Source organism: Erpetoichthys calabaricus, chromosome 4, assembly GCF_900747795.2.
Source record: "Erpetoichthys calabaricus chromosome 4, fErpCal1.3, whole genome shotgun sequence".
Classification (NCBI taxonomy): domain Eukaryota; kingdom Metazoa; phylum Chordata; class Cladistia; order Polypteriformes; family Polypteridae; genus Erpetoichthys; species Erpetoichthys calabaricus.
Genome location: NC_041397.2, coordinates 157,600,190 through 157,615,331, shown reverse-complemented (window position 1 = coordinate 157,615,331; position 15,142 = coordinate 157,600,190). Strand labels below are relative to the sequence as shown.

Below are 15,142 nucleotides of genomic sequence, written 5' to 3'. Positions count from 1 at the left end.
CCATAAACCCAGATCTTAGCCCTGTGGAGGAAGCTGAAGTGATGACTGAAGCCTGCAATGTAGCAAAAGAAAAATTCCTTACATTCAACATTAAAATGATCTAAATAGATGGCGAAAAAGAATTTGGAACATCTGAGAATAATAATTTGTAATTGTTGTGAAAACTGTTTGACAAAACAGAAATCTTATAAACAAATAGGGGTGAACACTAAGAGAAACACTATTACCTTCAATAAACAGCAAGGTACAATCGAAAAAAAAGTTTCTCTTTAAACTGGTGTACACATTCATTAATAAAATTTAAAATTGTATTCTTTTAAGTTATTTTTAGATGAACCACCCATTCTTACAAATCTTAAATCTTAAATACAAAAAATAAAAATAGTCTTTGTAAGAATCAACTTTTATTTTTCAACTCCCATAACAGATGGTGGAGATGTCGTAAGATTATGAAAAGAAATAAAACTACACTATAAGTGATATACTGTAATTATAATTTATTACTGTGTACCACTTGACCTTGAAATAGACTGGTGCCCTGACCAGGGCTAGTTTTCAAGCTGCTGGGATAGGCTTTGACTCTTAGTGAAGATGAATTACATTAAATAGGTTTGAGAACTCTTACTAAAAACATTGTTTTTTAAAATGCATTTTTTAAAGTGAAACAATTTAAGGCATTTAAATTAAATCGAGGAATAATTCTCTATATTTAAATGCAAATGAATTAGTTGATTTGCTTTCATTTATTAAAAAATGGTGGCATTGAAAATTTATATGCAAATAAACTCAAATTATCACCTTTTGTGCTGAATTTTTTTTTTATTTTTGAATAGTAATGAACGAAGCAAATAATAAAGCAACACTGCATCTAAGAAAGGTGAAAATATGAACTAGTGGTTTCTGAAGGCATTTAGAGAAACCTTTTCTTTCAACTTTTTAATTTAATGAAATTTAACAGCCTGCAGAAATTGTTTTGGATGACATAGTTGTGTAATGTTTAGTCTGTGTTTGGCAGCTTTCCCATAGTACTCAGGTCTATTCCCAGAACCCAAAGATATGTTAAAAAAGATTATTGGGACCTCTGTACTGGCCTGGTGAGGGTGTGCATGTATTCAGAACAACTCTTACTAAATCAATTTAGAATTAACAATTAGCCTGATATGTGAATCTTTGATATGTGTGAGGAAAAACTAAGAACCTGGATATAAACCCATGCAAGCACAGGGAGAATGTGCAAACTCCAAACAGACAATTCAGTCATGATTTGAATTCAAGAAGCTGCAGCTGTAAGGTGACAATACTAATGTCAAAAACATGAGGATTAAGTTACCTTTTTTTTGCAAAACCTTTAATTAAAAGTAGATAAAAATGAAATTAAAAATTCACAGACTGTAGCATTAAATTTTAAATCACAATTCTCCTTTGAAATCAGAGTTGAGAAGCAATTTGCTCTGTTAGATTTTGATCACTCTGTGTGTTATAAGATATGACTTGCATACTTATTGTTGTGAATAGCTTTAGTTTATTTCACTATCAGGTAATTATGAGTTTTGTTAATCAAACAGTTAAACATCTTATTCCTTGTGACTTTATGGCATTAATATGTCTTTCTGCAATCAATAATGTTAGTATACAGTAGACTAGATTAAGTAGGTATGAGAATGTTATGTTTTGTTATTATGTTGTCTTCTATAGCAATACAACTTTCATTCATATTAAAAATGTATGTGTCCATGTGACTGTAGTAGACATATTGAACAGTAAATGAAAAGGCCAGCATCACAGGTTAGGTGTTTTTAGAATATAAAAAAGTAATTTTGTAATGAACTTTGTGTTTCAGTTGTTAGTAATTCCTTGGAAGTTGCTTCCTTTGCATCAGCTGTAATACACTATAACATGGTGTCACATACCAGTGTATTTTGGTTTCTGATATATTTTTATCTAATACAAAGTGTCAAGGAAAAATGATACATTTTAGAAACATATTTGCATTCAGTTCATGAGCACTCTAATTACTATTTACTTATCTTTTGTCTACTTGCTTTGTTCTTTGATGTTATGCAGACGTTTACAGCAGACATATTTTCATTACATATTTACTGGATATATACCTTTTAATGCTTTGAACTTCTCACATTCTTTATTGTTAATGTACTAGGATCAGAACTGATGCCCAAAGCCCTTTCCACCAGAATAGTTGGTGGAATCTGGTGGTTTTTTACATTAATAATCATATCATCATATACTGCTAACCTGGCTGCCTTCCTTACTGTTGAAAGAATGGAGTCACCAATTGATTCTGCTGATGACTTGGCAAAACAAACAAAAATTGAATATGGAGCTGTGAGAGATGGATCAACCATGACATTTTTTAAGGTAAATATTATATTACAAGTATTTACTTTCTTTATGTAAAATTGTATACTTTTATCACTGGGTGTGGCTGGGGCATGTGTGTGTATTCACCCTGTAATGGACTGGCGCCCTGTCTAGGGTTTGTTACTGGCTTGGGCCCAAAGCTAGCTAGGATAGGCTCTAGCCACCCAGGACCCTGTTTAGGGCTAAGCAGTTTAGAAAATGAAATAAAATTACTGTTGAATTACTATGAATACATTTATTCATCTCCAATACAGAAAAAATACATCTATTCCAACAATTCAAGTGAATTCTATTGTTGTAATGCCTCTTATTTCTGTTAATAAACACTTTATATTCCTTATTGTAGGTGTTGTAACTACTGGATGTTAAAATGCAGACTTGTTCATTTTATTTAGTAATTAGTGTTTCAAAACTTTATTGAGATCATTTAAATTTTATACAAATTGGATTTATGCTTTTAAATTGTTGGAATCCTAGTAGTGGGCACTTTGTAATTTCACAGTAGCTCCTAGTGATGAAATGATACAATGTGCATTGCAATTATATAGTTCATGGTAGTGTGGGTGTTGAGGCACAGTGCAATTTAAAAAAAAAAAAAAAGATTAATAAATATATATAAATTTTGTGCAATGTATTTTCAATAACTAAGTAAACCACTCTCCTTTTAACACTTCAAAAAACAAACAAGAACAACTGAGTTAACATTTCTCATAAGCCAGTAGCATATTAATACCAGTAAATGATGGTAACTAAAATAAGCAAGTTAACATGTAAAAGGTGAATTCTTCTTAATACAGATATCAATTTATATTAGCTTACACTTACTGAAGCTGGGAACATTGTAAACTGAACAGTGAATATTTTCTTCAAGAAAATTAGCATGTCCACATTTTCAGAGAGCATTTTCAGAGAGAGTTAACAAAGACGTTTTAAACACCAATTATGTAGATCTCAATACATTTTATTTAACTGTTATGAATCGCAAACATTTTTTGCCCACAACATTTTTAGCAAACCTCAAAATAAACGGGCATTGATACAAACCAAATGCCAATAGTGCTAATAGAAAAGAGAGAATAGAATTTATGGCAAGACAAATTTTGATTACAGAAATGTAAAAATTCATCTATAGAAATCTCAATATATCTTGCAATGGTACACCTCAAATGCAATTCACAAAATTGTTTAAAAAATGCTTTTTTTAAGATATCTGAAATTAATTTTGCCAAATATTTATTTGGCTTGTCATAATTTTATTTTATGATATCTAGAAATGTATTTTAAAAATAAAAAATTCCAGATATTTTCATATTGACTACATAATACATTTTAGATATCTCATCTTTCAGCTGCTTTCATAATGAAACTAACAACAGGTGCACTAGAGTGACGACGACCCCCAAAACAGGAATGGTTTAACAGGTGGAGGCCACTGACATTTTTCCCTCCTCATCTTTTCTGACTGTTTTTTTCACTAGTTTTGCATTTCGCTATGGTCAATGTCACTATTGGTAGCATGAGGCGATACCTGGACCCTACAGAGGTTGCACAGGCAGTCCAAGTTCTCCTCAATGGCATATCAATACATGCCATTGTCAGTGCCATGCAAGGGCATGTATTGGTTTTAAAAAGGTCAGATGTGGACCATTATGTTCAAATGTGTGAATACTGTTTCTATACTACTGGATAATACTGCAAGCCAAGTTGTACTTGTTTTATTTGTTTTCAATACAGTGTAATGTACCTGGGTACTGTGTAATAGTGTGACGACATGTTGACTTTAATCTCGACGCTTATGACGAGAATAAAGTCGACATGCTGATTTTATTCTCAACATTTCTACTTTATTCTCGCCATTTATGTCAAGATTAAAGTCGACATGTTGACTTTATTCTCGTACTTTGTCATTAAAGTAGAACATCGTAAACTAAACTTCATCATAAAATGAATATTTAATTTACTGGATTTTCTCAAACCCCGTCATAAGTTATATAGCACATTAAATGCTTTGTGTTAAGTGCTCCCCGAGCTTCTTAAACTGACTTCCTCTTGCACTAAGAGGAGGCCCCGGCAGCGATCGCCGCACAGAATACATTCACTTCATGATATTCCTGCTCTCTGAACATTTAGAATGCTAAGATAAATGCTTGATATAATTTTCATGGTGAAATGCATTAAAGCACGTGGGGGCACCGCGGCGTGGAGGTTGCACTGCTGCCTTGCAGCAAGGGTGTCTCGGTTGTACCCTGACTTGCATTTGCATGTTTTTCTGGTGGGTTTACTTCAGTTTCCTTTCAAAGTCATGTAGAATGTGGGGTTTTATTATGCTATATTGACCCTGCTAATGTATGTTTTGCTCGTATTCACCCTGCGATGTGCTGGGGACTCATTCAGGGATGGGCGCCACCCTGAATGGATGGTATAATTAAACATGTATAACGAAGATATTTTTAAAATTCTGAACACTCCGTGGGCTAAGTTTATAACTAGTTTTAATTTCACAAAGACGTTTATCGTGTGGTGATTGGTTATGTGGAGAAAGAAAAATGAAAGATAGGAATTGGGGTTTTGGTACGTCAGATAGAGACAGCACGCGTGGAATAAAGAAAGCCTGCTCAGAAGAACATCCATTGAATTCTGTGTTAGTGTTTCCGACCACCAGATCACAAACCAAACATTTACACAATATTTAAGTTAAACCTGTGCGATACCCATTCATACATCCAGTTCTTTGGAGCCTCGTCACACCTGCCATAAAGTTCTCTACACTGAACATACACCTGGGGACCCCTTACTGCGAGGGAGCAGCACTACTGCCTCACTACCGTGCTTGTTTAATACCTGCTTTAATGCATTTCATCATGAAAATGATATCAAGTATTTATCTTAGCATTCTAAATTTTCAGAGAGCAGGAATATCATGAAGTGAATGGATTCTGTGCGGTGATCACTGTCTCCTCTTAGTGCGGGAGAAGTCAGTTTAAGAAGCGTAGTAATTAACAACTGGGTCGGGGAACACTTAACACAAAGCATTTAATGTGCTACATTAACTTATGACGGGGTTTGGGAAAATCTAGTAAATTAAACAATGATTTTAGGATGAAGTTTAGTTTACGACATTCTACTTTAATTATAAAGTAAACTATGAGAATAAAGTGGAAATGTCGACTTTAATCTCGACATAAACGGCGAGAATAAAGTGGAAATGTCGACTTTATTCTCGACATATAGTTTGATTTTTTCTTCCTCGTGTCCATATTTTTTTTCTTCACCGTGGCCCTAATACGATTCTGTAGGGCTATACCACACATAGCATTATAAATGCAAGTTTTAGTTTTATTATTTATGCATATAGCTTAGCTTGAAGCAAGGTCCATATTAATGCAGTTTGCCTAAATGATGGTTCAGTTGGTAAAGATGTCATCACCAAGATTGCACTTTTTATTTTATTTTATTTTAATTTGGTGAATACTGTGTAATGCACCTGGGCTTGAAGCCTTGAAGTAATAGTGCAACTATCAGTAATAATACTATTATTTATTTTATTGTTATTATTTATTAGTTTAAATATTATGCAGTTTAATGATGGTAAAGTTGTTTAAAAAGTCACTTTAATGTGTCAGTGGACAGAGATGGTTAACATTAACAGAAAGTGTAGTTGTTTTACAAAAAATATTTACTATTTATTCCTTTTCTAAGACATGTTCAGTGCAATACAACTTTTGACAAGCACTTCTGGATATTTTACTAAGTCTAAATGCCTCTTTGGATGGTTGAAAATATGTTGTCAAAATTATAGTTTAAGTTTTTGCAAAATTTGTTCAATAAAAAGGTTCTATATTTTGACTGCATCTGTCATGCAGTGTGATTCCTTGTCTTCATTAGTGCCACCCCCTTGAAAACTATCACTTTATGGGGCCATGCAAACCTGTATTAATACTTGTGTGCACATTAAAGTGTTTTTTTGTACAATGTACAATGCACTTGACAGTGGAAAAGGTTATTCTTAGCCAGTAACTGCAGTGGAAAATGTGGTTAACATCCACTCAGGCATGGGAAAAAAATACAGTTGAATACCGTGAAACCTGGATAATTTAGAAAAATACAGTGATATAGAATTTTGGTCATACCGCCCACCCCTAGTCAGAAAGTATGTGTAAAACTAAAGTTAACCACTGCTTCAATAACCTCAGTATGCATGTGAATAGCACCACCCAACACTTGTTAAATACTACTTCCATAGTAGTATGGAAGGTGACTGCAATTGGTGTAAAATATCTAGTCCAACACAGAAGAAAGAGATGTTAGTACTGAGGTTCTCAATGGGTAACTATTTTCTGTGTTTGCATTCCTTTCTGTAGTCTTTGACATACAACACAATGAATAGTACCACTGATTTTCCATCAGTAATCCACAGACTGGATGTTCATAAATTATTCTCTGTGAAGTGACATCCCTAATGCATGACCTGCTCATTATAATGTTGGATGAGCAGGATCATGATATGACTACTTCTGGGGAGAATAAGTAGGTTAGCTTCATTTCTTCCAATGTTTGTTTGGGATTTCATTTGCCAACTCTGAATAAGTCAGAATTATCAATTTAAAGATTCAGTATAAAAAGTAGACTTCATATAGGGATAATGGTCCCCTTCTTAATACATTGTTGTTCCTCAGCAAAGGATGAATGTTGCTGACTACAGATGACAATACTCCTCACATTTCCTAGATTTTAATTAAACAAAATGTATTACACATTTGCCAGCCCTTCCCATCACTGTTCTTCTTGTTCAGTTTAAACGAATTGGCATCTTAAGAGTTGTATCTTTGGGTTACACAGGTTGGCATACACTCTTTGACTTTTGTCAGGCTGATCATTGGGTTAAACAGAAATAAGACTAATTTGTAAAAATGATTTCCTAATAGAACCATATCCTCAGACCTCTATGCAAATAGAGGTGGCTTCTGTAGGGTGTACTGTTTTACCTCCTCCCCTCCAAGCTACCCAGAGGGGCTGGTGTTTTTAAATTTAAACCAAGGTGTTACACCATCATGAAGAGCAGAAAAATGCCTGTCACTGTCACATTCAGAACACCGGATGACTAACATACAGTTCTTAACTTGGTGACTGACAGAAGAACTGCAGAAACATATGCAGTAAGGACGTTTTTTTCTTTCTTCCAGTGTTTTCTCCATGAAACCTCTACAATTATGTCTTGTTGTGGATGAGACAGTGTTTACTGAGTCTAGGTCTGTGTCTACGTCCAGGCCTGGGCCTGGAGGGATTCCCACTTTATCTACCTCTCTTTCCTAGGCTAAGGGGTGAGAGATGTGTACGGAATGGTAACCTTAGGGCCTTTAAGGTTCATCCTGAAGTTCTAAATATCTGGTGCGAGGACCTGGGGCCTCATGTATAAACGGTGCGTATGCAACATTTCCTTGCTCAAATCGCGATGTATAAAAACTTGGCGTAAAGCCACGCACATTTCCACAGTACCTCATACCCTGGCGTACGCAATTTCTCCACTCGGTTTTGCAGACAGGCGGCACCCAGCGTCAAAGCAGTGCTATTGTTCCTGTGTGGTCACCCTTTCTTTCTTAGTCCCACATTCCTGACGCGGCTTTATAAATACACTGAAATTAACTGCATATTGTTTATTAGTGTAATGCATCTGATTGTAATTAACCTGTAGCAATATAATGGTCCAGGGAATAGCCATAGTATTACAAATATCATAACTGCTTTAGCGTTGTTACGCTCACTGCATCTTCGTCTTCTTTCAACTGCTCCCGTTAAGGGTTGCCACAGTGGATCATCTTTTTCCATATTACTCTCACTGCACCACTCGGAGTATTTATATCACTGTATCTGAGTGGGGAATCACAGCAGCAGCTGATCGGAAAGAGAATTATCGGTATACAGTTTCAAGCACACACTACCTCAACCACGGCAAAACGCGTCAAGCCATTCCTGTACAGACCTCGCGTTTCAGAAACAGTTTCATCTCAAGAACTATAAACGCACTCAAATCAGTCCATCAAGTGCTCCTTGTAGAACTGTTTGTACTTATAAGTACAATTACCTCACTGTAAACTTGCACTACAGTTATAATATTGCACAACCTGCGCCACTTTATAAAGCGCATATGATGACTATATCATTTTTAAGATGAAATGCAGCAAAATATGTTGCTTATAGTATACAGATAAAGCTTTAACTTTATTTAAATAATCTGTATTGTTAATAATTAAACGTGTGAGGACACAGTGCCGCAGCGCTAGCTAGTTCACGGATAGCTCCTGCCTTGCGCTGTATTATTGCTGGTGCTGACGCGACATTGGAAGGATAGACGGACAGAATAATTAAACATGTACTACGAAGATATTTCAATGTTCCTTAAAAGTTTTGAAGAATCGCCGTTCTAAGCTTACAGATGGCTTAAAGTCTATTACAGAGCTGATTGTGTGGCGATTGGGTTTTTGGAGAAAGAAAAGTAAGGACAGGAATTGGAGGTTAGTACATTTGAAAGAGACAGTACTTCTGTAATAAATTATTTCATCGAAGGTCGCACATGGCGCAGCAAGCCTCTTGCGTGAGATATGAACAATCACTGCGCCGCCGTGTTCCCATGTTTAATAACATGCTTTCATTCCTATCATCATGAAAAAGATATCACGTATACATCTCAGTATTTTAATTATTCAGAGCTGTAATATCGCGAATGCAATGGATTCTGTGTCCTGTCGGAGAAAGAGAAAGAACGGAAGCACGTAGTGATTCACACTCATAGAGCACATAGAAGATCAAATACAGAACAAAGCATTTAACGTGCTACTTGAGAAACTAGTAAAATAAACGATTTTAAGATGAAGTTTATGATGTTGTACTTTAATGACAAAATAAACTACGTGATTAAAGTGGAAATTTTGAGATTAAAGTTGACATTTCATGCTTTTTTTCCCACTGTGTGCCTATTTTTTTTTCTCTCTACCCTAATAAGCTTTCATATGACACTCAGACCGTGGGCTACAACTCGCCTTTTCACGCCGACTTTAATATGTGACTTCGTTTTTATTTCGGGCACTGTGCGACTTTGTGAACTTGAGCTTTCAAGTTTCTCCGACACTATGTCACTTGATCAATTTCCTTTTGTTGATTATACCACTGTTTAAACCAACAAATAGTACGTTTTTCCTTTGCCTCCACTTGGTATTCGCTGAAATTCTTATATTTTCCCCCGTGCTTTTCCCATTGTCTTTTCACAGAAGACTATTTATATCGATTTGCATATTCAAAGAGGCGTAATTCTGGGAGGAGTTGGGGCGGGACAGAAGGCGCGTACACGTGCGTTATTTTTCATGCTGATCGGGATTTATGTAGTGGAAGAACGTGAAAGTTTGCTTGTGCACAGATTCCTGCATCTGGATTTTTCTGTGCGTATGCACATTCCCGCTTTTGTGCTTACGCCATGTTATAGTGTGAGTTCTACACACACCGTTATACATGAGGCCCCAGGTGTTGATACTTTGATGGTTTTAGTCACCTTTTCCGGGCCATTGTCTCACAGATCTGTATGTAACATCCCTAACCTTGATTAGCCCTTCAGAGAAAGTCCTAAGTTAATACCATACACCTGAGACCAAAAAAAGATATGAATCTTGACCAAATCAATATTAAGAGTTTAGTTTATTGATTAAAACACAGAAATAAAATACAAATATAAACAGTTAAACACAAAATATTTGTAAGAATAAAAAAATAATATTCTTGCCACAGTTGGCAACAATGACACATATTCAGACCTTCCTCTCTATCTTCAAGATGATCAGTAAATCTTTTCAAGAAAATAGAAAAATTGCATAGTGAAAATCTTTATGAAGAACTACAAAAAACTTGCAATTCAAAAGCTGAAATATTGAAGCAGATTTTCAAAAAAAATGCTGTTCTCATTGTCCATTGCTTATTCTTCAGATTTTTCAAACTGATAACCGCATTTTCATAAATATGAGAATAATCTAGATGAGAACAGGCTATTCACCCCAAAAAGCTCACCAGTTCTATCCACTAAATTATTCCAAAATAACATCAAATCTAATTTTGAAGATCAGTAAAGTCCTACTGTCTGCAACATTACTTGGTAACTTATTCCATTTGTCAATGTTTCTCTGCATGAAGAAAAACTTCCTAATGTTTAAATTCACCCTTATAAAGGTTGCAACTGTGTCCCCGTGTTTTTGTTGGACTCATTTTGAAGTAACAGTCTCAATCCACTGTACTAATTCCCTTCATGATAACAACAACAACAATTTAATTTATTGCTTGTATAGCCCAACACCACACAAGGACTTCAAAGCTGCAATGGACTTTAAACGGGACCTTTTTTTGACTATTTTTGACTGTTTCTTGACTCCCTAAAAAGACAAAAAAAATCTCCTAAACAAATTTTCTGTAGGGAAAAAAATGAAGAAATCTTGGAAAAGGCAATTCAGAGAGAGAGAGAGAGACCACTCTCCATGTAGGTTGAGCGTGCAATGGGTGTCAAAAATGGGGTAAATACAATACACAAGACAGAACTCAAGTAATCCTTTTCACAGAGCTAGATGGCCAATCTATCATTTCCACCTCAGAAATACAATACAATAGTACAAACTACAGAGCAAAATACAAGAATAGATTATATCACTCATCTAAATACAGAACTATCATATATGAGGATACAGAGTCCTGGAAACCTCGACCAACAAGCCACCTCTGCCCAACTAGCCATCCTACAGCTGATTCAGTGCTGGGCTGGCCAGTATGATGAAACTACCATTCTACCCAATGATTCCAGTACTCCTTTACCAGAGGTGACTTTCCCATGTCAGTACAGCAGTGGCACCAAGTACCACATGTGCCAAGAAGAGAAACAGAGTAGTCGAGTGTTAGTAACAAATTATAAATATCACATTACTTATGTTTTAGTACTAATGTCTTAACAACAGAGATGCAGTATGCACAGTTAATCAGCAGCTCTAGTCAGAGTATGTGAAACTGAAATAATGAGTCTTCAGCCTGGATTTAAAAGCTGAGACTGAAGGGGTACTTCTTATAGTAGTAGGCAGACCATTACAGAGCCTTGGGGTCCCTGTAACTAAAAACTTGACCTCCCACTGTTATTTTTAATAATCCTTGGAATAATAAACAGACCAGTATCTTGAGATCTTAATATGTGCTGTTTGCAAGTGATGATAAGTTCAGATAAGCCAGCCCTTGGCCATTTAAGACTTTATATGTTTAAAGTAGGATTTTGAAATAAGCCCTAAATTTAACTAGGATCCAGTTTAAGGATTTAAAAACTGGAGTTATGTGTTTGTATTTTCATGTTCTTGTAATAACTCTTGCAGCAGCACTTTGAATTAATTGAAAGCTGTATAAAAACAATTTGAACATCCAGTGAATACTACATTGCAATAGTCAATCCTGCTAGAAATAAATGCATGAATTAATTTCTCAGTATCCCGCATATTTAGAAAATACCTTAATTTTCCGACATTTTTAAGATGGAAGAAACATTGTGGACAGCTTTGGAATTTGCACTTTAAATGACATGCTAGAGTCAAACATAACACAGTTTATGGGCTGATTCAGTAAAACTAATGGTGATTCCAATCAAGTTAAATAGTGATAAAATATTGTTGCGATCAGCATCTTTCTCTCCAAAAATTTACATTTCTGTTTCATGTGTTTTCAAAGGCAAATAGTTCTCATTCATTGACTCCTTTAATTCACTAAAGCATCTAATTAAGGACAACATCTGACAAACATCATTTAGTCTAAAAGAAAGGGACACCATACCTCACTTCTCTGTATAATGATGGAGTATTGTCAACACATATCTGTGCAGACTGGAATTGATTTGATAAATAAGAACTAAACCAGACAAGTACAGTGTCTGTGTAAGCCCAAAGTCATTTTCCAGCCTGTGTAGTAAAATTGAATGGTCACTGGAGTCAAACACTGCACTTAAGTCTAACAGCGTAATTACAGTGTAACTTCTTTCAGAGGATATCAAATCTGGGATCTTATACTTTTAATTTTCTCATTAAAAATGTTGATAAACTCTGAACTGTTAATGTCTGTTGGTATTTTGCACTGTAGTTCTGAATTCCCATTTAATAAAATAGCCACTGTTCTAAACAGTACACAAGGATTATTATTGTTATTTATTATTTTAAAATAGTGGTCTGAGTGATGCTTTAAAGAGAGTTTTTTATATTTTTTAATACTATCTGTCCATGCAATTTGAAAGACCTGCAGCGTTGTTGCTCTCCATCTATGCTCCAGTTTTGTAATTTAAGAGCTTGATTTATCTCATTAAACCATGGTGAGTTTCTAAGTGCTTTAAACATTTTTGTTTTAACTTTTAAAGCAGAGTTACAATCTAGAAGCTGCACTGTGTTTGTTTCAATCTGTGAGTGTATTGGTAAGGGCAGAACCAAATCAAACATAATTAAGTGGTGAAAAAAATAGCTTCATTGAAGTGATATTTAAATTTTAAATTTCAACTCTGTCAGTTATAATTAAATCTAATGCGTGATTATGATTATGAGTTGGATCACTGACAAACTGTCAAATCATACTAAATTTAACAAAAAGGAAAAAAATTGGAAAAAGTGTCAGTTTCCACATCAGTGTGTACATTCAAATCCCCAATCAACACTACATGATCATAATTTAAAACCAAATCAGATAAAAGGTTACCAGATTCAGTCATTAACAATGAATATGGCCCTGGTTGTCTGTAATTTAGCACTGCAATTGTGCCGGAATCTGTTTAATATTTAAAATGAGTGTCTCAAAGAATGTGAGGTTGCCTAAATGTTTAGAAGTGATTTGCCACAACAAATTATTCCAAGGCCACCTCCTTTAGCAGCATCTCTAGATTTATGAAGCAGTGTGTATCCATTTGATGACACATCAGCTAGGGGAAAAGGGTCAGATTTCCTAGGCCAGGTTTCTTTGAGAAGACACAAATCAGATTTTGTACTTAATATATCATTTACCAAAGCAGCTTTACTTCCAAGATAACAAATGTTTAATAACACTGCACAACAAAGTTTTTGCTTCTTGAACACTTTTGGGTGTTTCTTATAGATTTTTGGGTGCTGATGACGAATATCACATCAAAATTTACCCATCACGTACCGTTTCAGTTTTGTCATGATTTTTTCTTATATTTGTATCCAAACATTTTCGCTCCTGTAAGTAACTTATCAGCAACGGTTTTGTGCAGCCTGGGCATGTCCAGGCATGGAATCAGGCCACGTTGGAAGCTGTTCTGTGGAAGTTGACATCCTGGGCAGATCTGAACGAGCTTGACACTATCACAGCATGCTATAAAGGTGGCTTGCATACACAGATCCTGCTCATTTGGTTAAAATAAAGCATAAAGAAGAGAGACGCCTCACGCCTAGACAAACTGGTGAGGAAAGCAGGCTCTATTGTAAGCATGGAGCTGGACAGATAGAAAAAAAATAGATAGTCAGTGTATATGTATAGTATCAGTATAGTAAAGTATAGTATCTGTAGCAATATAACAATAAGTAAGCTTGATGCTATAGATGTTTTGGTGTCGAGCGATATGTCTCATCAATGTCGTAACAGCCACGATACATTCTGCTATATCTGTGGCGAATATACACTTGCGCTTCAGAAACGCTGGATGACTGCTCTTGTGAAGAAAGCTTATCATCTGTATTTTGGCTGCAAAATTGGTGATCAAGACAAGGAATGGGCGCCTCACATTTGCTGTGTGACATGTGCTGACATTCTGAGAGCCTGGCTCAGAGGCACTTGAAAGACGATGCCGTTTGCTGTTCCGATGATATGGCAAAAACAGAAAGACCATGTGACGGACCGTTACTTCTGTTTGACTAATATGTCTGGTTCCTCTGCCAAAAACAAGAAGTCAATTGAATATTCTAATCTGCCTTCAACAATGAGACATGTGCCATATGACGGCAGTCTTCCAATTCCGAAACCACCAGAGGATTGGACCTTAGGCGAACGAGATGAAGAAACTGCAATGCAGGGTACTGACAGTGACATTGACCCAGATTTTGAACCGTGCTCATCAGGCGATCCACATCTGATAACACAGTCTGAATTGAACGATTTGGTCAGAGATTTGGGTCTATCAAAAGCAAAAGCCGAGCTGCTGGGTTCGAGACTGCAGGAATGGTGTTTGCTGTCACCAGGTATGAAAATTTCTGTATTTCGGGGTGACATCATGATATAACCAAGTTTTTTGAACAAGTCAACAGTCTCTGTTTCTGTTGTGACATTGAAGGATTGTTCTCGGCCTTGGGTTGTGATCACAACCTGGAAGAGTGGCGTCTCTTCATTGATTCGTCAATGTTAAGCCTGAAAGCTGTTCTGCTACACAATGGCAACGCTTATCCTTCAGTACCTGTTGGCTATGCAGCACACATGAAAGAAACGTATGAGAATATGGAACTGTTGCTGAAGCACATCCAGAATAGCAGGTACAACTGGAATATCTGTGGAGATCTTAAAGTCGTTGCTCTGTTACTAGGACTGCTGCTCGGCTATACAAAGTACTGTTGTTTTATCTGTGAATGGGACAGCCGTGCCAGAGTTGCACTATTCTCATGGCCACTCCATAAAAAGTTAGTTCCAGGACAGGAAAATGTGGCACATGAATTGCTTGTCGTCCCGGCAAAGATATTTTTGCCTCCTCTTCACATAAAACTGGGACTCA

General features: G+C 35.9%; 1 protein-coding gene across 1 annotated transcript in view; it reads left to right on the top strand.

Annotated features, from left to right (window-relative positions):
- LOC114651160 (glutamate receptor ionotropic, kainate 1) overlaps positions 1-15,142 on the top strand; it is a 694,443-nt gene that overhangs the window by 661,093 nt on the left and 18,208 nt on the right. The window contains exon 14 of the mRNA XM_051925745.1: positions 2,159-2,376. Within this exon, the coding sequence (XP_051781705.1) occupies positions 2,159-2,376 (218 nt within the window). The remainder of the gene's footprint in view (positions 1-2,158; positions 2,377-15,142) is intronic.